General features: G+C 30.2%; 3 protein-coding genes across 4 annotated transcripts; 1 reads left to right on the top strand and 2 right to left on the bottom strand.

Annotated features, from left to right (window-relative positions):
- Positions 1-675: 675 nt before the first annotated feature.
- On the bottom strand, positions 676-4,662 carry LOC111680771 (transmembrane 9 superfamily member 2). The gene is made up of 6 exons (XM_023442473.2): positions 4,496-4,662; positions 4,019-4,434; positions 3,097-3,291; positions 1,978-2,966; positions 1,754-1,913; positions 676-1,344 (listed from the first exon to the last, which is right to left on the bottom strand). Exons 2-6 carry the CDS (start codon positions 4,190-4,192, stop codon positions 841-843), a joined length of 2,022 nt encoding a protein of 673 aa, XP_023298241.2. The 5' UTR covers positions 4,193-4,434; positions 4,496-4,662; the 3' UTR covers positions 676-840.
- A 563-nt stretch (positions 4,663-5,225) lies between these two features.
- Positions 5,226-6,306, bottom strand: LOC111680780 (aquaporin AQPAe.a-like). Its single transcript, XM_023442482.2, has one exon. The coding sequence runs from the start codon at positions 6,220-6,222 to the stop codon at positions 5,422-5,424; it is 801 nt and encodes a 266-aa protein (XP_023298250.2). The 5' UTR covers positions 6,223-6,306; the 3' UTR covers positions 5,226-5,421.
- An 894-nt stretch (positions 6,307-7,200) lies between these two features.
- Positions 7,201-22,947, top strand: LOC111680772 (importin subunit beta). Of its 2 annotated transcripts, XM_046945228.1 has the most exons (9): positions 7,201-7,706; positions 7,795-7,894; positions 9,983-10,224; positions 10,280-11,308; positions 11,373-12,299; positions 12,421-12,988; positions 14,263-14,302; positions 20,245-20,511; positions 22,342-22,947. In XM_046945228.1, exons 2-6 carry the CDS (start codon positions 7,837-7,839, stop codon positions 12,820-12,822), a joined length of 2,658 nt encoding a protein of 885 aa, XP_046801184.1. In that variant the 5' UTR covers positions 7,201-7,706; positions 7,795-7,836; the 3' UTR covers positions 12,823-12,988; positions 14,263-14,302; positions 20,245-20,511; positions 22,342-22,947. The 2 variants fall into 2 exon arrangements, with proteins under 2 accessions (XP_046801184.1, XP_023298242.1); XM_023442474.2 differs by lacking the exons at positions 20,245-20,511; positions 22,342-22,947 and adding an exon at positions 14,534-17,352.
- The last annotated feature ends 56 nt before the right edge of the window (positions 22,948-23,003 follow it).

The raw sequence follows: 23,003 nt of genomic DNA, 5'->3' as shown, positions 1-23,003 counted from the left end.
CAGAATTTTCAAATTTTTATTAATTGGTTTCTTTTCTTTAGTAACAAATTCAAATTGTTTTATGTTTTCATTTTAATTGTTGTTGTTTTATTAATATATTTATCTTTAATGTTAAATGGTCAATTACAAAACTACATGGTAACCAGTTTGGTTTTTTTTTTCTTTTATCAAAAAAATTAATACAAAACAGAAAAATTAGGAATCAAACTACATAATTATTGTACCAATTACACAAGAGCCACTAATTAAAATCTTTAAGGTTTGTTTATTGTTAAACATCAAATACCTTTTCTAATTCTGAGTTTTCTTCTTCTTTTCTAAGAATAAGAGTAATGTATATAAAAATATTGACTCAATTGTTAGTTTGTAATTTAATAATAATTGCAGTATGGGGTTTGGACTTAAACTAAAAAAAAGAATTTTCACTTTTTCTAACTTTAATAAAAATATATTGTTATGTGTATTAGATGGAAAGTAAATGTTATAAATTATTTGTTAAATTAATAGGGGGATATAATTTATTGCGCGTTTTTATTATTATTATTAATTTTTAAAGATATGTGGTGTATGTATGACTGTTTCTTTCCATTTCTGTGTGTTAAAACTACTATTGTTTATTGTATATCATAACATCTCTGACCTATTTGTAGTTTCACAACGTATGACACACACATCTAGTTATTATTATATTTCTTTATTATTTAAAAGTTTTCTAAAGACAAAAAATAAATCACAACTTAATTATAAGTGTATGCTAACGATTCTAAGGTTTAAATCCTTATGAAACTTAGCAACATATAGCTTAGAAGCTATAAAGTAAAGCCATACTTGCAAGAAAATTTAATCCACTTTGACAACACTGTAAATTTTGCGTATAAACCAAAAGCAGGCAAAGAAACCTATGGAACCGGTCAGTAAGAAAAATAAAAATACCATTATTGAAGTGTAGCCAAAGTATAAGAATGTTGAGGCTGCGTCCTTTATCGAAAGTTTTGTTACGAAATAATGGCAACAATAGATGAACAGATAGACGGCGGTAAAACCAGATGTTAAAAATGAACGCCACCACCAGTGATAATCTTCCGCACATAAATGGAAATAGCACAAAAGGATGGTGGTCTCCGAGCAGGTAATAACAAGAATAACAAAGACCAAGAATAGGAAACCAAACATGTAGTACATTTGATTAGACCAAATCGATGAAAGTATAAAGAATAGTTGAATGAAAATACAACCGAAAGGTAAAACACCACCCATAATGATACCGGGTATAGGTTGAGTATAAATCGATTGATCGGGTATTTGACGGGGAATTTGATTTGTACGTACGGGATGTTCCAAAGACTAGAAAGAAAATTGAGAAAATAAGTAATAAACAAATTTAAAACTTCAATAAAAAGTAAAATTTTCCATAAAAAAGATAAAATTCCGAATGAAATTATAAAATTTGAAAAAAAATCCAATAAATACGATATTTAAAAACAAAATTTGTGATAATTTTCTTTAAAAATACTAAATTTGAAGAAATTTTATTTTAAAATACAAAATTTGAAAAAAAAATTTCTTTAAAAATACAAAATTTTGAAACTTTTCAATAAAAAAACAAAATTTAGAAAATTTTCTATAAAAATATAAAATTAGGGGATATTTTCTATAAAAATAACAAATTTGGATAAATTTTCTATAAAAATAACAAATTTAGAAAATTTTTTTTGCAAAATTTTCGAAAAATTAACATTTTTATATTACTTACCCTTTTACGGAAACCAAAGTAGGCACCAACAAAAGTCAAGGGTACCGAGACACCAAACCACAAGGCCAACAAGGCAATCAATGTACTAAATGGCACAGCACCAGAAGATTGTTCGCCCCACAAAACAAGATTCATAATGAAGAATAAACCAAAGACAATACTACAACAACAAAAAATAAATAAAAATTTTGAATACAACAAAATGCATAAGATATCCAACTTACCCTGGACAAAGCATAGATGTTAAAATAACATTACTTTTCCATTTAATGCCACCAAAGCTCTTGTAAATACGTGCCGATACATAACCAGCAGGAGTACCCAAGGCAACATATAATACCATAGAACAAGTCATTAAAGCACCACGATTGGCTGGCGACAAGAAACCCAAACAGGCGAAAGCCAATGTTATCAAAGTCATACAGAAAACTTGTACACCAGAACCCAAAAATACTGATAGTAACATGCCTTTACGTGGTGGACGAAATACATCACCATGTACCAATTTCCAACCGAATTCCTCTTGAGCATCTTCTCCACTTTCCATTTGATTATAACGAGCAATGTCCTTATGCAAAGTACGTAACATAATCATGGCCACCATACCCGAAAGGAATAGAACAATCACCAGGGAGTTTAGAATAGAGAACCATTGAATGTTGGTGTGTGGCATAGATTCCAAAATATAATCCCATCTGGAGGACCATTTAACAGCATCATTGCGTACAAATTCCACACTGTAGGTATAAATGATGGAAAGTTTTTCGCCGGGTGTCAAAGGACTGCCTTTAATGGCCAATGGATCGGTATTCTTACAATCCAATTTATTGGGATCGACATGATTAATAGAACTGGGAGTGACTTTAACCGAAATTATACGGCCGCCATTAGCACGGAAACCAACACCCCACTCCTCGGTCTGGCCACTGTGATAGGTAATTTTCAAATCAACATGATTGAAGGGATAATAGAAACCACGTCTATTATAGTTGGGATTAATAAGACAACCAGCATCACTATCGCTGCGCACCAAACAGCCCATGGGAAAACCGGTACTACAATATTGTTTATTATTTTCCAGAGGATAACACCAAGTAACCGGCATATTATCAACAATCCAATGATGTTGATAATTCAAACTGATGCCTTTTTTGAGTACCATCATGCGTCTGTCACTGTCAGATTCTCCTCCCATATAGTGTTTAGAACAAACCTAGAATGATATTTTTGTTTAAATTAAAATACAAATTTTCGTAAATTTTCCACAGAAAATAATAAATTTTCGAAAAATGTTCTTTAAATATATATAATTTCTAAAAAAAAAATCTGAAATAAACACTTACCGCTTTACATTCGATGTCTTCTAAGAAATTAATCTTATACGGACCGGGACGTATACGTTCGCCAAAGACCACTTGGCCAAGATTTTCCACAGGTGAATTATTTTCATTGCCGATACAAAAATCGAAATGATGATATTCATATGGAATAACAGATTCCTCGGTATTTAAGCGATTTACGTAAAGTGTCACATTAGACTGGAAATAAATGGAGAACAGTATTAATTAGAAGAGGTTTATTAAAACATCATATACAGTGGTAATAAGTATAAAATATTAATACACAATCGTCTTGCCAAATGTAACATTGTACGTTTGTGAAAGCTTTTTATTTGTGGATGTTTGTACAGCTGTTTGTGGTTTGTTTGCAGAAAAGATGTTTTCAATTTTTGGCCGCCAAATTAAATGTTTAACAAAACGCATTGTGGTCTACATATATACAACAAATATACTTTAAATTTCTCGAATTAGAATTTTAATTTTTGAAAAAAATATAATTAATTTGTATTATTCTTTTATATTGTCTGATAAAGCAAATAGGGTTTTTTATAAAGGTATTTCTTATTATTCAAAATAAACTTCATTTTTAGATGGAAAGAATTCCGATCCCGATTTTTTTGTTATATTGTGCGTTACATACATATGCATATCCACCTAAAGGCATACTACCCACCCCTACTTTAGTGATGTAGAGTATAAAAACTACGGCTATGACAAATCAAACAGCCATACAAATAGTTGTCAAGATAAGAAATATATGTATGTACCATTATTTAATTAAATTTTTGGTATAATTGTTAGTTACTAATGTTCTTATCAGCTTTTTAAAAATTTATGTACTAAAATTATGCATTTACTAGTAATAATTAAAAATTCAAGACAAATTACATATTCCTATTACTGCTTTAATGGTTTATCAACTTACCTTACAATTATTGGAGGCATCAGATTTTATGCAATAATTAACTGGTGCCAAACCCGGCAAATAGAATTGCTCGCTCACACCTATAGATTGTAGCAATAGCAGTAAGTTTATTCCCACTATAGCCAGTGAAATATTTGGCTTACGCCAGCCTTTTTGCTGGCTCAAACCAGACATTTTGAACGAAAATTATAGATACAAAACTTTTATAAATTACAATACTTCTGATGATGTTTTACTTGGCTTTTCGTTCCACAGTGAACAAAAAGAAAAAAACGAAAAGCAAATATTATATTATTGATGATTTTATTTATCCATACACTATGTTGAAATTCTGCGAATTATATTCCTGCCCTCCTCTGGTCTTGCCTTTTTTCTTTCTTCTGTCTTTCCACTTATTATTTTTGTTCTTTGTTGGTCTACGTAGACAGAAACGTGTTAATCAATTTCTTGAAGAAATTTTAATAATTGTTTACATACCAATTAATTATTATTGTTGTTGTATGATTTTCTATTGTTTCTTTTACTTAAAGTTAATGAAAATTTGTTATTTTATAAGAAAAAAAAACTCGTTTTTAACGTCGTTGAAAAATTACTATCTTTTTCTATTCTATACATGTCAGAAACGTCACCAACATAGAGACCTGCGCCGAAAAACATTAACGACGGCGGTGACTAAAACTAGAAATCTTCGTCGACGGCTTAAAGTCGTCTCTAAGCCGACTATATTTTCATCTGTGTTTTTAATAAGAGCGTTCTGTGATATTGAATAATAGCGCGATCCGAGTAATTCAAAAGGAAGATTTAGAAAGAATTTTTTTTAACATAATGATGATCTTGATAACATGACAAGTTCTAAAATTAGAATATTTTAAAATTATTTATCCTGAAAAATTCGTTCGAAAATAATAGTAATGTAAGTGCTGCCAACTTCTATTATAACGAAAAGTTGTTTAAAATAGCAAAAACAGATATCTGCTGTTTTTGTTTAGAGAATGGTAACGGTAAATTGCAAAAAAAATCAAAAAACTTTAAAAATAGAGGGACACACTTATTGTTAATATAATAATAAAATCAATCTTAAATCTTACTAAAAAAATCTAATTTTTGTTTTTTTTTGCACTCATTTTACTTTATCTTAAATGCCGAAAAAAGACATAAAAATTGCAAGTCGTCTTTTTTTTAATTGTAAAATGTTGAAAGTCTACTAGTTTTATTAAATAAATAGTACCTTTAAATAGCAAAGTTATGATGAATGATATACAATATTTATTTTTACTTTTTTAACAAATTTACAAAAAAATACAAATTTACAAAGATAACTGAAAAAAAAAACAAAAATATAATACACTTTACGTACATTAACAATTATTTTAATAAAAAGTTCAAAACATTAACATCTATATCTAAGCAAAATCTCCAGCTTTTTCGAATTTTTTCATTTCTCTCTCATAAGCGTGTATACGATATTTATCAGAAGCCTCGGGAGGTTTTGGAATCTCTGCTGGTTTTTCTAGAATTTGAGTATATACCAAAGCTGCTGCAATACCACCCAAAATAGGACCAGCCCAGTATACCCAATGGGAATCCCAATTATTTGTAACATAGGCAGTGCCAAAAGTACGAGCGGGATTCATACTAGCACCCGTATAACGTATTGTACCCAAATGGCCTAAGGTCACTGACATGCCTATTGCCAAGGGAGCTGTGTAACGCGAGTCAGGTTTGTTGGCATCACATGCACCAAAAACGGTAAGGACGAGTACCAGGCCCAAGAAGAATTCGATACCCAAACCCTGTAACTCGGATATGTTTTCTGCTAAATTGGTATGACCCAAACCGTTGTGATAGGCTTCATCAAGGAAAGCTTTTACAGCACTGGTAGCCACCGCAGCCCCTAAGCACTGGGCAATAATATAGAATATACTTCTAATAAGACTTACACGACCCGTCAAGAGCATAGCTATGGTAACAGCCGGATTCACATGACCACCACTGAGATGGCCTACAATGGTTATGGCCATAAAGACGCCTAGACCAAAAGCCAGCGCCTTAAATGTCCCATCTTCAGGTTGTGAGCAGGCGCCACACGCAAAAAAATTTAATATTAAATTTCCAATAAACTCGCCTATAGTTGACTTCCATAATCGTTGTTCTCTGGAGTGTAACTCATCTAATCCCAAACTGTATGTTATGGTGGTGGACATATTGGATTTTCGTTTTGTATGAAAAAGAATTAAAAATATTTGCGATGTTTGTACACCGGCGTGTTCTTGGAAAAAACAAAAAACCAAAAACAAAAATCTAACGGTACATAATCGAATGACAAAAAATGTGAAGTGAATAATCTTGCAATATTACCAGATTTTTATATCAAACTACAGGGTAACTAATAGATCTTAAAGCCAGAATGATTACAATTGCTACCACAAGCATCTTTATTTACAAAAATCAGATAGAGTCAAAAGTTTTAAAAAACGATATAATAAGTGCTAACTTTAAAAGCTTTTTGCAATGAAAAGCCTATTGACCTCATAACCAAGATAACAGAGACATTTGATATACATAGATTTGAGACGTTTTACTTTAATCGGTTTAATTATTAAGAATGTCAAAATTATTCACATTATCCAAAATTATCATTATCATTCCAGAAATAAAATGAAACAAAAGTTGACACTTCAACAACGTTCGTCAAATTTTCGATCGATTTGTTCTGAAAACTGTTAAACTTTGAAAATTTTTAAACTGAGCAAAGCTACTCAGAGTGTAGACTTTTCCCCTATAAATATGGCATCACAACAGGTATGGCATCGTTATTCTAACAGAGAACTGCGTCGATTTGTCTTTAAGATATCTTAGCCGTCAATGAAATTTAAAAGACGAATTCACTCGCAAATTTAACTATATAAATATCAGAATTTTTTTTAAATACAAGCTCTTTATATTAGAATTCTAACTAATGTTCGAAAAATTTTAAAATCACAAGAATTCTTCAAAATATAGCAATATTAGTTTTATTAAGTCTGACTAATATGCATTTTAAAATATCACCACATATCACGTTGTGGTAAACTTAAACATAGCTGAAAACTTTGTAAGCCGTCAACGAAATTCCTAGTGTCAGCCGCCGACGACGTTAAAGTATCTCGGCGCAAAAAAATCGTTATTCTACCGAAGTTTCTTAAAATAGTCATTCGTTTTTTTCGCAAACTTCCATGTGGAAGCAAATTCGCAACCGGCCAACAATATCTTGTAGACAATTTATAAAAAAAGTTACAAGTTCATTTATATCTATTTAAATTAAAACAAAATTATATATTTATTCAAATAATTTGTGCTCTATTCAACACGGCAAACAAATCATTTGAAAATTGCACAAATTAATGTAAAATATAAGAAAAGTGACAGTGTATGTAATATAAAATAAAAAAAAACGAGTCTACAACAGCGAACAATAGAAAAGAAATATTAAAAAAGAATACAACAACAATATAAAGAAAAAAAGCTAAGAGGCAGATAGTGGTGTAAAGAAAGAAGTAGAAGGTACGAAAGTAGAAGTAAAAAAATCAATCATCATTGACGAACAAACGAATCATTCGCAAGTATCAGCAGCAAACAACGCCAGGTTTTAAATTTGTGTGTTTGTGCAAAAATTAACTAATATTAATAAATTATCAATTTAATAAAGGTAATGCTTATATTATTTAAACATTGATGAATCTATTTAATATAACGAACATATTGAATTTTTCGCTTATTTTTTATATAATATACAGAACAAATAAACGTTTTTACATCCGTAAATTGCGAAACTTATAATGAATTCACAAATAACCCTGCAGTTAATACAGATCTTGGAAAAGACTGTCTCGCCTGGTAAGTTAATTTTTTTCGAATATATTAAAGCTAATAAAAATATGTTGCATTAATGGGTGAAATATTTTCCAGAAAAAAATGAATTTTTGTTTTTGTTCCATGTGTCATAAATATCATTTGGCGCTTGATATGTTTAATTTTATTTTTTTCCAATTGTATGAGTGCATTTGTTTGTGTGAATTTTTTCTTTCTTTTTGTACACAAAAAGTGTATAAAAATGTTGAAAAAGCAAGCGCGTTATTTAACTAGGGCCGCCAAGGCAGCTTAGTTGTTGTTGTTTATTTTTTTGCATTTTGTTGTTTCCTTTTCTCACAGTTGCTTATTTCGTATGCTCAGCAAGAGGGGGTAGTATTAGGTTATTGTGTGTTGATTAATAAAAATGCTTTAAGTTTTAAAATAACTGAAACTTTAACTTGAATTTGATAAGACTTCAAGTTAAAGTTTCACTTATTAGGGAGAATTTAAATCTTGTGTAGATATTTCTCGTTTTGAGGTTAACATTTAATTATGTATATACTTTGAAATAGGGATCGTAAACTACATTTTTAATGGGTAATGGGAAAACAATAGTAATTTTATTATAAGAAGTTTAATGCCTAAAAGTCGTATAGAAGGAAGTATTTAAAAATCATACTATTTCAAAGCAATCTTAGGTAGTTCGGATTATCAGGCCAGCATACTGTATAACAAGTATTCGGAATACCCTTTTTTAAAAAGTATGCTTGATTAACTGTAAAGTGTCTATAACCAAAGTACAAAGAGTAAGAAATAGAATCAGCACTTTTGGTAGGAGTGATCAAACTTTGAGTTTCAGTAACGATTGATAGATAGATTTTTATTTAAAGTCTATAGAGATTTTTAATCGTTGAACGAAGAGCTTTTCCCAACAATAGAAACAACAGGGGTACATTTTCTGCCTGTTTCACACTTAAAATGGTATTAATTGCTTATTTTATTTTGTACCTGGGTGCTTCGCTACCCTAACTTTAATTAAATACGTACAAAATTTTGTTCGCTCAATATCACGTGATTAAATTCGCATTCAGTAAGAAGCTTCCATTTAGTACCAAAAGTGGAATAAATTTTACCTAAGTGGAAAGTACTAATAAAAAGAGTACGAATTTTTCCCTTTTCGCTCAGAAATATACTTTTTCGAGAATTGAGTTTACAAAATGTTCCGTATTTAAATCTATATATCACAGATAAAACTCAAACGATTCAAATCTGCATTCATTTGTTCTAGAAAAATAGAGCTTTCAAAAAGTACAATACAATTTACTTGAATTTGGTCCTATACAGGCCTTAGTACTCGAATTCCAAAATAATATTTATTATTTTCTGTGAGAAAGTAAACTGCTTTTCCAAATTTTATAAAAATCGTCTCAATGAGTTTAAATATAAAATTAAATTTCCCTTTTTTCCCTTTTTGGTACTTTTTTCCCAGTGAAATAGCAAACATTTTTTTACAATAAATATTACAGAGTTAGTCTGTAATTTAATGAGAATAATTCAATAAACCGAAAAAGTTTTCTTAATGTTCTAAAAAAAAGTACCATAAATACAGTTTTCTCCATTTTACACCCAAAAAGGACTGAATTTTAAAAAAGTACGAAACAGGTGTCTCATAATTTTAAGAGATGTATCCAAAATATTTAGAAAAATTTGATTATGTTAATTAGTTCAAAAGTTATAAAAGGCCAAAAAAGGTACCAAAATCACCTTTGTTACACATTTTTACCCCTTAAAAGTACGAGTTTAAAAAAAGTACCAGACACCCATCTGCTCATTTTAAGAATAGATACAGGTGCATTTAAAATTTTTCTTGTATCACTAATATTGTGTAAAATAATTAAGAAAACCGGTTTACCCGTTTTTCCCCTTTTACCCGTAAATGTGCAAATTTCCGAAAATCCCTCCTTAGTGGATCTACATAACCAAAAACACATCTACAGTCAAAATTTCATGATTCTAGGTTCAGCCGTTTGGACTGTGCGATGATGAATCAGTCAGTAACGCTATTCTTTTATATATATAGATAATGTGAGCGAAAAATTCTTATTACAACAATTTTGTTTTGAAACTTTTCAGACAAAAATGAACTATTGTCGGCAAAAAACTTTTTGGAACAGGCCGCTGAAAATAATTTACCCGAGTTTTTGAAAGCTCTCTCAGATATACTGGTCACTGTTAGCAATAGCCCTGTGGCACGTATGGCAGCTGGTCTGCAATTGAAAAATCATTTGACCAGTAAAGATGAGACCATCAATTTGCAATACCAACAAAGATGGCATCAGTTTCCCGAAGACACAAAGGAGTACATTAAGAAGAATGTAAGTGAATTAATTTTTACAAAATCCAATAAAAACTTAATATCGAACATTACAGATTCTGGGAGCTTTGGGTACAGAGAATACACGACCCTCTTGCGCTGCTCAGTGTGTTGCCTATGTGGCCATCACAGAATTACCCATTAATCGTTGGGGTATCTTAATACAAACCCTTGTCAATAAAGTGGTCACTGAGGGTTCCAGCGAAATGGATCGTGAGGCTGCCTTGGAAGCTATCGGTTATATATGTCAAGAAATACGTTATGGTGTTTTGGAAAACCAATCGAATCAAATTTTAACCGCTATTGTCCATGGTATGCGCAAACAGGAGCCTAGTAATCATGTACGTTTAGCAGCCACCACAGCATTATTGAATTCTCTGGAATTCACCAAAGCCAATTTCGAGAAGGATGTAGAACGTAATTATATTATGGAGGTGGTATGCGAGGCCACCCAATCGCCTGATACCCAAGTTTGTGTAGCCGCCTTACAGTGTTTGGTCAAAATAATGACCCTATATTATCAATATATGGAACCTTATATGGCACAAGCCCTGTTTCCCATTACATTGGAGGCCATGAAGTCGGACAATGATTTGATAGCATTGCAAGGTGTTGAATTCTGGTCGAACGTTAGCGATGAAGAAATCGATTTGGCCATTGAGAATCAAGAAGCAAATGATGCAGGCCGAGCTCCCACACGTGTTTCCAAACACTATGCTCGTGGTGCTCTCCAGTTTTTGGTGCCCGTATTGGTGGAAAAACTAACAAAGCAAGATGAAAATGATGATGAGGATATATGGAGTCCATCGAAAGCAGCATCGGTTTGCCTTATGTTGCTGGCCACTTGCTGTGAAGATGAAATAGTACCTCATGTATTTCCTTTCATCAAGGACAATATTGTTTCGCCAAATTGGCGTTTCCGTGACGCCGCTGTCATGGCTTTCGGCTCAATTTTAAGTGGTATAGAAAATAGTACTCTCAAATCATTGGTGGAACAAGCCATGCCCACATTGATTCGCTTAATGTACGATCAAAGCGTTATTGTAAGGGATACCACTGCATGGACATTTGGTCGTATTTGTGATGTAAGTATAAACTGTAAAGAACTAATAAAATGATTATTATCATAACAATTTTATTATATTCTAGATAATTCCTGAAGCTGCTATTAACAAAACCTATTTGCAACCGCTGTTGGAATGTTTCATACAAAGTCTTAAAGCCGAGCCCCGTGTAGCTGCTAATGTTTGTTGGGCATTTATTGGCTTATCTGATGCTGCTTATGAAGCAGCTGAAATCACTGACGGCGAAACTCCTGAAACCTATTGTCTTTCACCCTACTTTGAATACATCATTACACAACTGTTGGAGACAACCGACCGTCAGGATGCCAATCAAGGCAATTTACGTGCCGCTGCTTATGAAGCTCTTATGGATATGATTAAAAACTCACCCTTGGATTGCTATTTGATTGTACAGAGAACAACTATTGTCATTTTAGAACGTCTCAATCAAGTATTGCAAATGGAATCCCACATTGCCAGTCATAATGATCGTCATCAATTCAATGATTTGCAATCATTGTTGTGCGCCACCTTGCAGAGTGTGTTGCGCAAGGTACGCGAAGATGATGCTCCTCAAATATCAGATGCTATTATGAATGCTTTGCTTACCATGTTCAATTCTTGCTCGGGTAAATCTGGTGGTGTACAAGAAGATGCATTTTTGGCCGTATCTACTTTGGTCGAGTTGTTGGGTTTGAAATTCGTTAAATATATGGATGCTTTTAAGCCTTTCCTGTATATGGGTTTGAAAAATCATCAAGAATATCAAGTCTGTTGTGCTGCTGTTGGTCTCACAGGCGATATTTCGCGTGCTCTAAAACAACTTATTATACCCTATTGTGATGAAATCATGTCTCTATTGTTGGCCAATTTGTCGGAACCTACTTTACATCGTAGTGTTAAGCCAGCAATTTTATCAGCTTTTGGTGATTTGGCTCTCAGTATTGGTGGTGAATTTGTAAAATATTTAAATGTTGTTTTGGAATTATTAAGAGCTGCTTCACAGTTGGAGGTAAGTTTAATTTGCTTTTAATCCAAAGACGGGGAAGAGGTTAAGAATTTAATATATCCTGGGAATTACGTTTAAATTGTAACTCTTTTATAAATATTTATTAAATGTTTATTTTTTCCAGGTTGATCCCAACAGTTATGATATGGTTGAGTACCTCAACGAATTGCGTGAAAGTGTTTTAGAAGCCTACACTGGCATTATACAGGGTCTCAAGGGTGTAGAACAAACACCAAATCAAGATGTTTATCATTTGGAACCACACCTTGGCCATATCATTCTATTTATTAAACGTATCGCCGTTGAGGGTGATAACTCCGATTCTATGGTCGCCAGTGCTGCTGGTTTCATTGGCGATTTGTGCACAGCCTTTGGTCCACGTCTCCTAACATTTGTTGATGATGTTACCATTACACAATTCCTTGCCGAAGGCAAACGTTCAAAAGCCTCCCGCACAAAATCTCTTTGCAACTGGGCTACTAAGGAAATTAAAAAATTGCGTGATCATCAAACAATAGCTCAGTAAATCAACGTATTTAACATTTTTAATTTCAATATATAGGGGAGCGCTTTTGAATTTCCATCAATTTTCATACTGTTTTTTTTTAATTGTGTCTGAACTATAAAATGGTGTTTACAGGAGTTTTTAATTATACACAATTCTTCTTTTAATTATGTCTCTACAAAAAGTGGTAAGTGGAAACTTTTTTTTATATATTTTTTAAAGTTATTTTAGAAATATTCAACTTCGAAATCAAAAATTATAAATATTTAGTTTAATGCAAAATCAGATTTGCAATTTATTTGAAAACAATATATGTATATATATAAATTCCTGTTATTCCTATTAGGAACATAGGGCCTCAACGATTGCGTTCCATTCTCGTTTATCTGTCGCTTAACCTTAAGGTTAAGTTTTAAGCTTAACCTTAAAAGTTTATATATCCCATATAAAATTAAATAGACCTTTAAATTCTTTAAAATTTTTAAATTATTTTCGATATATACGTGTTAAACTAGACTATAGACTAGACTATTAAACTATATACTATTATACTATAGAGATTATACTATAGATAAACTATAGACAAGACTATAGACTAGACTATAGGCTTGATAATAGACTAGACTATAGACTGGACTATAGACAAGACTTTAGACTAGACTATAGACTAGACTATGGACTAGACCAGACGTCGGCGCTAGTATTGTTCTGAATACGAAGATTTTTTGCATTTTACATGTATACAGCACGATCGCATACGAACTTTTCAACGTTCCCACGACAATTGGATCTTCGATCCGGAACGACCCGAGTCATACTCTGCCAAAGATTGTCAACCCAGCGACAGCTGTATCAACTAGTTTTTTCCCCAGGAAAGAACTATCGGCCTCAGACTAGACTATAGACTAGACTATAGACTATACTATAGACTATACTATAGACTATACTATAGACTATACTATAGACTATACTATAGACTATAATATATACTATACTATAGACTAGACTATAGACTAGACTATAGACTAGACTATAGACTAGACTATAGACTAGACTATAGACTAGACTATAGACTAGACTATAGACTAGACTTTAGACTAGACTATAGACTAGACTTTAGACTAGACTATAGACTAGACTATAGACTAGACTTTAGACTAGACTATAGACTGGACTATAGGCTTAGTAATAAATACTGGACTACAAAATTTTCTGTTTATTGATTATTTTCCAAAAGTTTTTTGAATATGTACCGAAAATGTCGTGGTGGTATCGCTGTATATTTCGATATCTAAAATTTTCAGTACTTAAGTACTGAATTTTCCATGGCTTATTTATTTGCAGTGAATATACTTTAAAATTCATGAAATATTTATCAAAATATTCAAGTTCGAAAAGAATATTATTATGAATCTACTCTCTTAACTTTATTCACTATTTTTAATTTTATTTTTATTTCAGGTTCAAACAGTAAACTGCTTCAATATTTGTTTTAATTAAGGTAAAAAAAACTCCAGATTGTACCAAAATTTATTTATTTTTTTTTTAGAAAAGGTGCATTGATTGTTTTTTATACCTTTTTTTTCTATAAATTTATGTATAAAAATCTAATTTAAAATTATCCACCAATTTAAAAAATAGAAATTTTTAATGTAAAAAGCACCTTTTTTATTTTCTAATTTAAATATGATTTTTTTTTTGTTAATATCTTATTTTTTCTTTTATACTTTAGTTTCATTCTATTGACATTTTTTATGCTATTAATGTTTGTTTAAAACAAAAGGTATTTTTCTCTATAGTTTCATTATAATCTTTCATTTTACAATACATATTTATTAATTTTCTACCAAAACAAACAAAAATTAATTTCTTTTCATGTTGAATAATAAACAATTTTTTCTTTTCTAAATTTTGAATTTAAAGAAATTAACAAACAAATGTCAATGATTATTATTATTTAATTATCATTGATCGTCTGCTTACCCACCTTCATTATACATTAACACCACAATAATATATAATTATTAATTTAATTGTGAAAAAAATAAATTAATAATTTTTCATTAAATTATTTGATAAACAAACTATTTTATTTTAAACTCCATTACAAAATTGTTGGCCCCCCTATATTAACAAAAAGATGAAAAAAATAGATTCTAAGTTTCTTATTTTAGTTTAATTTGAAATCATTTTATTTTTTAATACATAGAGAGAGTGAATGCTGCAAGCAAATTAGTTTAACAACAATTTTCTTATTGAGATCTTAAAACATTTTCTAAAATTTATTAACCAGTTGATCACTCTTTAATTTAAAACAAAAATAAAACATTTTTTATTTCACTTTGTGTGAATGTTTTTTTTTTATGAAATGAATTGCTTTGAATAAATAAATCCTGTATGCCTTTGTGAGTGGTATGTATGTGTGTGTGTGTGGGTGTGTGTACGTCTGTGTGAAAGGAGCTGTGAATCCTAATAGTTTAAGTGTGATTGTGTTGTGCTATATAATAGTATAAATTTTTGTATGACTGCGAGTATGTGTGAAAGTATTTTATGCAAATTGAAATTAAAATTCTTTCCGAAGGCCTTACAACGTTACAGTTTGTTTTTAATTAATATAGAAAAAGTGGTCTCAAATTTAGTTTCATACATTTTTTTTATTCGAATTTGGAAAATGTAAGAAATATATATTTATATTTTATTTTTAATTTTTATACTTTTAAGAATATTTCAATAGCTTTTTCGATTTTTCGAACATTAGTTCGAATTTAAGCAAATTTTTTTCGAACATAAGTTAAAAAATCTTAAAATTCCAAGGTTGGTTTCGAAATGTTCACTCTTGCTAAACCTTAAAAGCTGAATCATTAGTAAAATATGTGATTAAGTTTCAGAACCTTTCAAATTGGTTTTTACATCAAACTAGAACAAAAGATAATCTAGTTTTAAAACCCTTGTCCTAACAACGTGTGTTTGGTTTCTAAACATTTTAAAATAAAAGTTCCACCGAAGCTAATGATTAAAGTTTTTCGTTTTTTTACGTTCCCACGACAATTGGATCTTCGCTCCGGAACGACCCGAATCATACTCGACCAAAGATTGTCAACCCAGGGGCAGCTGTATCAACCGAAAGTTTTTTCCCCAGAAAAGAACTATCGACCACAGTCGAACATTAAAGTTTTTCGTTCCCACACCACCAGCCAGACCGACTTTACACGTGTAACCACTACAATAACAACAACATGAAATTTTTAAACAAAAATCACATTTCCGAAAATGACTATTTTAAACACAAATCATTGATGAAAGAATTTGATTAAGAATCAATCTGTTGACCTTGAAACACTTTACAGAAACAGCACCGATGTAGCCGAATTAGTAAGAGAACGGGCTATTTGTCCTTTAACAATAACGCATTTGTTTCAAACGTTTATGACAAATTTGAATCGGTGAAAAAAAAAAACTGTTCTTAATAATGACTACCTAACACTTGTTCTCTAAATATTATCGAAAACTGGTTTCATTAATAAAGGGTTTTAAACAAAATCAATTTATGAAAGAAATGATTCTATAAAATATTTCCGAAGATAACTATTTTGAATAAAAATCTTTGACGATAAACCTTGATCCACCATAAATCTGTTTGCTTTAAAACACTTCTACAAAATCAGTCGCGAAATAGTCAACTAGAACCAGTAGAGACTATTTGTTCTTTAACAAATACGCGATTATTTTCAAATGATTTTCTAGAACTAATTTCGAGTATGATAGATTTAAAACGAAAAAATTTATAAAAAACTTGTTTCTACAAATTTTCCGCATTTCTTAGATCCATTAGCAAAAAACATACGATATACAAATATCGACCACTCTAAAAAAAATTAATAAAAACAAACTTGTAACTAAAAAACAGAAATTTATTTAAACCAAAACTAAAAGAAACTTCCTTGAATAATAAAATTTATAAAAAACAAAAAAAAAATAATCGTGTGTCTTGTCCAAAACTAAGTCTTATTGTCCGCCGCCTTAAATACTTTTTTTTTATTTTTTTTGTGTGTACGATTTTATTAATAATCATTTTTATATGATTTCTATTGATTTCTGATTGAAGACTTTATATGCGCGCGTGCGTGCTTGTGTGATATTAATTGTAAGTTTAGAATATAAGTTAAGTATAGTTAAAACTAAAAAAAAACTAGCTCAAAATATAACTTAAAAAAAAACAACAACAATAAAGGATTTTAAACGGATTTGAAATTCGCCAAATGAATTAATATACTCTAGTGAAACTGAAATTATTAAATTATAAATGAAATTAAACAAATTAAAGAAAAACACGACTTAACGTAACGAAAACTAAACAAGAAATGAAAAATAAAACTAGAAACAAACAAAATGACTTAAATGACGACTTAATGCCTCGTACAAATTTAGAATTTAGATAATTATAAATGAAAACAAAACGCAAACGTTTAAACATATAACACACGGAATTTATACAACTTTTTTACACTTTAAGGGACAAAAAAAAACCAAAATGTTTATTAATTATTATTATACATCATACAAAAAAAAAGGAAACACTATTAAATAAAAAAAACAACATAACAAATAAGAAAATAAAAATAATAATGCAATTTTACAACTAATTTTTATGTTGTTATAATTATATTAAGTAAACATTTATTAAGCCTACAAATATAACAGGATACATATACAATACATTAAAATAGACATTTAACAACAAATTACAATATTAAAAACAAGAACAGCGTTAAGCAGTTAATAAAAAAAGTAAAAATATTTATGGAAAAGCGAACGAATTATCCATTTTAATTTTAAGATTGAGTTTTTCAATCGTTATGGAACAACTTAATTTCTTTCCTCTAAATTATTTTACTTTTCTTGTTAATTCGCAAGTGAGTTGCGCGACTCACTTATACATTATATACAACCACAACAACCGATAAGATAAATATGTAGTTTTAATAATTAAAAGTGTTTTTAAGTTACGTTTTATTTTAAGTTCTTCTCCTCCTATTACTTTATAAATTGCTAGAAAAAAAAAATAACAAATTTTTTTAATGCCAATCATAAACACTAAATGAACAAAAACAAAACATATTTGCAAACAATCTTGAATATACAATCAATTTACAAAAATCAATTCTTTACAGAAAGAAATTATTTTTTTTTATATATAAAACAAGTGTTTGAGGATTTTGGGATTTGAAAAGACTTAGGCCTAAGTCCGTTAGTCCGTGTCACTGATCCTATATTATAGGATATTTCTGAAAAGTACTAAACTAGTTTTAGTTCAGTTCTAGTTCCGTTCTAGTTCAGTTCTAATTCAGTTCTAGTTCAGTTCTAGTTCAGTTCTAGTTCAGTTCTAGTTCAGTTCTAGTTCAGTTCTAGTTCAGTTCTAGTTCAGTTCTAGTTCAGTTCTAGTTCAGTTCTAGTTCAGTTCTAGTTCAGTTCTAGTTCAGTTCTAGTTCAGTTTTAGCTCAGTTTTAGTTCAGTTCTAGTTCAGTACTAGTTCCGTTCTAGTTCAGTTCTAATTCAGTTCTAGTTCAGTTCTAGTTCAGTTTTAGCTCAGTTTTAGTTTAGTTCTAGTTCAGTTCTAGTTCAGTTCTAGTTCAGTTCTAGTTCAGTTCTAGTTCAGTTCTAGTTCAATTCTAGTTCAGTTCTAGTTCAGTTCTAGTTCAGTTCTATTTCTGTTCTAGTTCAGTTCAAGTTCAGTTCTAGCTCAGTTTTAGTTCAGTTCTAATTCTAGTTCAGTTCTAGTTCAGTTCTAGTTCAGTTCTAGTTCAGTTCTAGTTCAGTTCTAGTTCAGTTCTAGTTCAGTTCTAGTTCAGTTCTAGTTCAGTTCTAGTTCAGTTCTAGTTCAGTTCTAGTTCAGTTCTAGTTCAGTTCTAGTTCAGTTCTAGTTCAGTTCTAGTTCAGTTCTAGTTCAGTTCTAGTTCAGTTCTAGTTCAGTTCTAGTTCAGTTCTAGTTCAGTTCTAGTTCAGTTCTAGTTCAGTTCAAGTTCAGTTTTAGTTCAGTTCTAGTTCCGTTCTAATTCAGTTCTAGTTCTGTTCTAGTTCAGTTTTAGCTCAGTTTTAGTTTAGTTCTAGTTCAGTTCTAGTTCAGTTCTAGTTCAGTTCTAGTTCAGTTCTGGTTCAGTTCTAGTTCAGTTCTAGTACAGTTCTAGTTCAGTTCTAGTTCAGTTCTAGTTCAATTCTAGTTCAGTTTTAGTTCAGTTCTAGTTCAGTTCTAGTACAGTTCTAGTTCAGTTCTAGTTCAGTTCTAGTTCAGTTCTAGTTCAGTTCTAGTTCAGTTCTAGTTCAATTCTAGTTCAGTTCTAGTTCAGTTCTAGTTCAGTTCTAGTTCAGTTCTAGTTCACTTCTAGTTCAATTCTAGTTCAGTTTTAGTTCAGTTCTAGTTCAGTTCTAGTTCAGTTCTAGTACAGTTCTAGTTCAGTTCTAGTTCAGTTCTAGTTCAGTTCTAGTTCAATTCTAGTTCAGTTCTAGTTCAGTTCTAGTTCAGTTCTAGTTCAGTTCTAGTTCAGTTCTAGTTCAGTTCTAGTTCAGTTCAAGTTCAGTTTTAGTTCAGTTCAGTTCTAGTTCAGTTCTAGTTCAGTTTTAGTTCAGTTCTAGTTCAGTTTTAGTTCAATTCTAGTTCAGTTCTAGTTCAGTTCTAGTTCAGTTTTAGTTCAGTTCTAGTTCAGTTCTAGTTCAAGTTCAGTTCCAGTTCAGTTCTAATTCAGTCCTAGTTCAGTTCTAGTTCAGTTCTAATTCAGTTCGAGTACAGTTCTAGTTCAGTTCCAGTTTAGTTCAGTATGTAAAGGTTCCAGCTATCTTTGGATTTAAAATTTTCTTCAAAATTATAACATTAAACTTCCTTTAGTAAAATTAAACTTCTGTCTTTAATTTGTTAGAGTTATTTTCGTATAATTTTCTAATAATAATATTCCCAAAACGTTAAACACTTGTTACCATTCAAAATAAAACAATTACAACTTTCAACACTTACGTACAAACTCACGCGACTTTTAACGAACAAAAAAAACACTACTATGAACACTATAACGAAAACTAAACAAAAATTAAATAAATATAATAAAATTTTTATAAAATTAAAAAAAGAACACAACCGTTTAAGATCTTTTACCCACAGTAATTATATAAAATAATTAAAACATTTAGGTATTGAGTACATCATAAACGATTTCAAAGGAAAACTTTTACAAATCTAGCAAATTAAGTCTGAATTAGATTTCAATGAATACGGAAACTTTTTTTGAAATTTTCTGGACAAATTTTTAAATTTCTTTTTTTTAATTTTTTAAGAAATTATCTTAATATTAAAATCGTTCTAACGGTTTTGTTTTTTTTTTTTAAACTTTGTAAAAGTTTTCCTTTAAAGTCGTTATAATAAATACAAGTTTCATGTATGTTTTTATGCTGTAGAATGGAGAATGAAGATACGATATGATATTGATGATTTTGATGGTGAGAAAGTTGCTGATGATATGATAATGATAATTACGAGTGTGAACGAAAAAAAAAACATTATGAGTGTGTGTATGCCATTTTCAAAATTTCTATTTACAGTTTTAAATAAGCCTACTTACTACATAATACTAATTATATAAAAATGTCGAAAGAGAAATAATTCAAGCTGCTAATGGAAAACCTACTCTTCTATGTACATGTAAAGCAGTATCCTGTTTGAATGTAAGTTTTTTTCTCCTTTTTCATATAATTAAGTAATATAGAAATGTTATTTATTTTGTAACTTTGATCCTAATCAGAATGTGTTGGAATGTTCAAAAGAAATTGTCTGCGTTTGCGGATATTGATTGATTTATAAAAGCAAATAGTTTATAGCAAAGTACTTTGACAAAACATTAAATGTCGAATTTCGAAAAATAAGGAAACAAATGTGATTTTTAAAATTTTTCATAAAAAATCTGCTTGCTTTCAGAAACATTTGTATTTGTCTAATGTCAACTTTATGATAATCACTTCAAATCAAAATCATTCATGAAATAACTTAATAAATACTATTTAACACTTTAATAAAAACAATTTGAAATTTGTCAATTTCTAAAAATCTTTAGCCTAATACCAAACTAGAACGAAAGAAGATTTAGTTTAAAATTGTTTCTAATAACGTATTTGTTATCTAAATCTTTATGCCTGCCTTCTACTGACTTTTATAAAGCTTTTTTAGAACTAGTACGAAAAATATTGTTATACCCTACACCACTTTAGTGGGGAGGGTATATTGGGTTTGTGCTGATGTTAGTAACATGCAAAAATATTCGTCCTATACCCACCTTAAAATATACCAGTCGGCTTAGAATCATTTTCTGAGTCGATTAAGCTATGTCCGTCCGTCCGTCTGGCTGGCTGTCCATGTAAACTTTGTGCGCAAGGTACAGGCCGCAATTTTCAAGATAATTGGATGAAATTTGGCACAGACGCTTCTCTTGGCCCAAGGATGAAGCCTATTGAAAATGGTTAAAATCGGTCTATTATTTCGACTAGCCCCCATACAACCGTACCCCCCAAATAGGGCCTTTTTTTCTTATAATTAATTTAAATGATCTATTATGTTAACAAAAGTCGACAAACCTTAGCTTTATAAAACTTTAAATGACACTACCGATTTTTGTAATGATCGGGCTTCATTTGACCCTATCCCCCATACAAACTTCCCTTCAGAAAATGACTTAAAGGTCAAAATTCACTTACAAACACTAATAACAATTTTAAATTGTACATAAATAATATTGAAGAAGACTTAACTCCCCCTAACAACATTTTTAAGGATAGGGCCATATTTTGCCCTACTCCCCTTGGAGCCCTCTTAAAAAATCTTTTTTTGCCAAAAAAAAAAAAAATAAAAAAATTCCGAAATGAAGTTAAAAAACAAACCAAATGCTTTATTTTTTTAAATAATCCCTATTTTTAACATACATACTGACTGGTGTAGGGTATCATATGGTCGGCTACGCCCGACTATACATTCATATTTGTTAAGATCTGTTAAGATTCGATAGAATCAAATAACAAGTATTTGATTCTTTAAAGATTCCATAGAATTAGTTTCTTAAATTGGATTTTCAAAGAATTCCGATCGATCGTAGATATATATTAAAATTTCGATCAAAACTTATTGATAAAAGAACTGGGTATACCAGTCCAAATAAACAATCGAATATTATTGGACTCTACGAACGGTTTGCCAAACTAAAAAGTCCTGTAACAGCAATCCATTTCCATCGAAAATGTTTTTGGAATGAAAACTCCTTGTTTCTTTCTGAGTCTATATACATAAGATTGTCTTTTTGTACCATACTATAGTGAAGGATATATAGGTTTCATCGTTTCCGAACTTAGCACCGTCACTTACTTTTAAATCAATTTCAATCATATTCAAAATTAATTGTATTCAAATTCAGAGTTGCAGCATAAATAATATATTCTATATTATTTCACTGACACAACTTAAAAAGAACTATTTGCAAAAATTACTTATTAAACTTTTACATTTTGCAGGTGTCTGAAAGAATGTTGTATTCATTTTTCATTAATGTGAGTGTGACGAATGTGATTTTGATGAATTTGAAACTCGTTATAAAAAAAATTATATTATTTCTTAAAATTAAAAGTTGAATGTATGAAAGGGCTGTATGATGATGATGATGATAATGGTAATTTATTGGTGATTGGTTTCATTCATCTAAAACTTAAAAACACAAATTAAAAAAATAAATAAAAACATAAATGATGTACCTATACACTTATGTAAAACTAAACGTGTGAGAGATTGTGCAAATTATATATTTTTTTCAATTAAAATTAAGTATAAATGATGATATGAGTAATAATAATGATTGTTGAAAAAAAAAAATCATAAGTGCGGGTGCTGATCATTCCATGTGTGTAGTATTATTAAAAAAATTAAAATAAAACGTATGAGTATTTTATGAATCTTCTAAAACTTAAATGATAATAAAATGAATGATTTTGTGAATCTTCTCTTATATGAATATTAATGTAGTATAGTACGAATCCATAGTATGTTTGTGTGTGTGTGTGTATGTTATGTATGTGTGCGTACGTATGTATGTGTGTTAACATGACAGCAGACATTACAAATACTAAAGACTTAAATAATTGCAAAAGAAAAACTAAAAATTTATTAAAAATACAACTTA

This window comes from Lucilia cuprina, chromosome 2 (genome assembly GCF_022045245.1).
Source record: "Lucilia cuprina isolate Lc7/37 chromosome 2, ASM2204524v1, whole genome shotgun sequence".
Classification (NCBI taxonomy): domain Eukaryota; kingdom Metazoa; phylum Arthropoda; class Insecta; order Diptera; family Calliphoridae; genus Lucilia; species Lucilia cuprina.
Note: the sequence above shows the minus strand (reverse complement) of the source record. Positions and strands in the feature narration are given on the sequence as shown.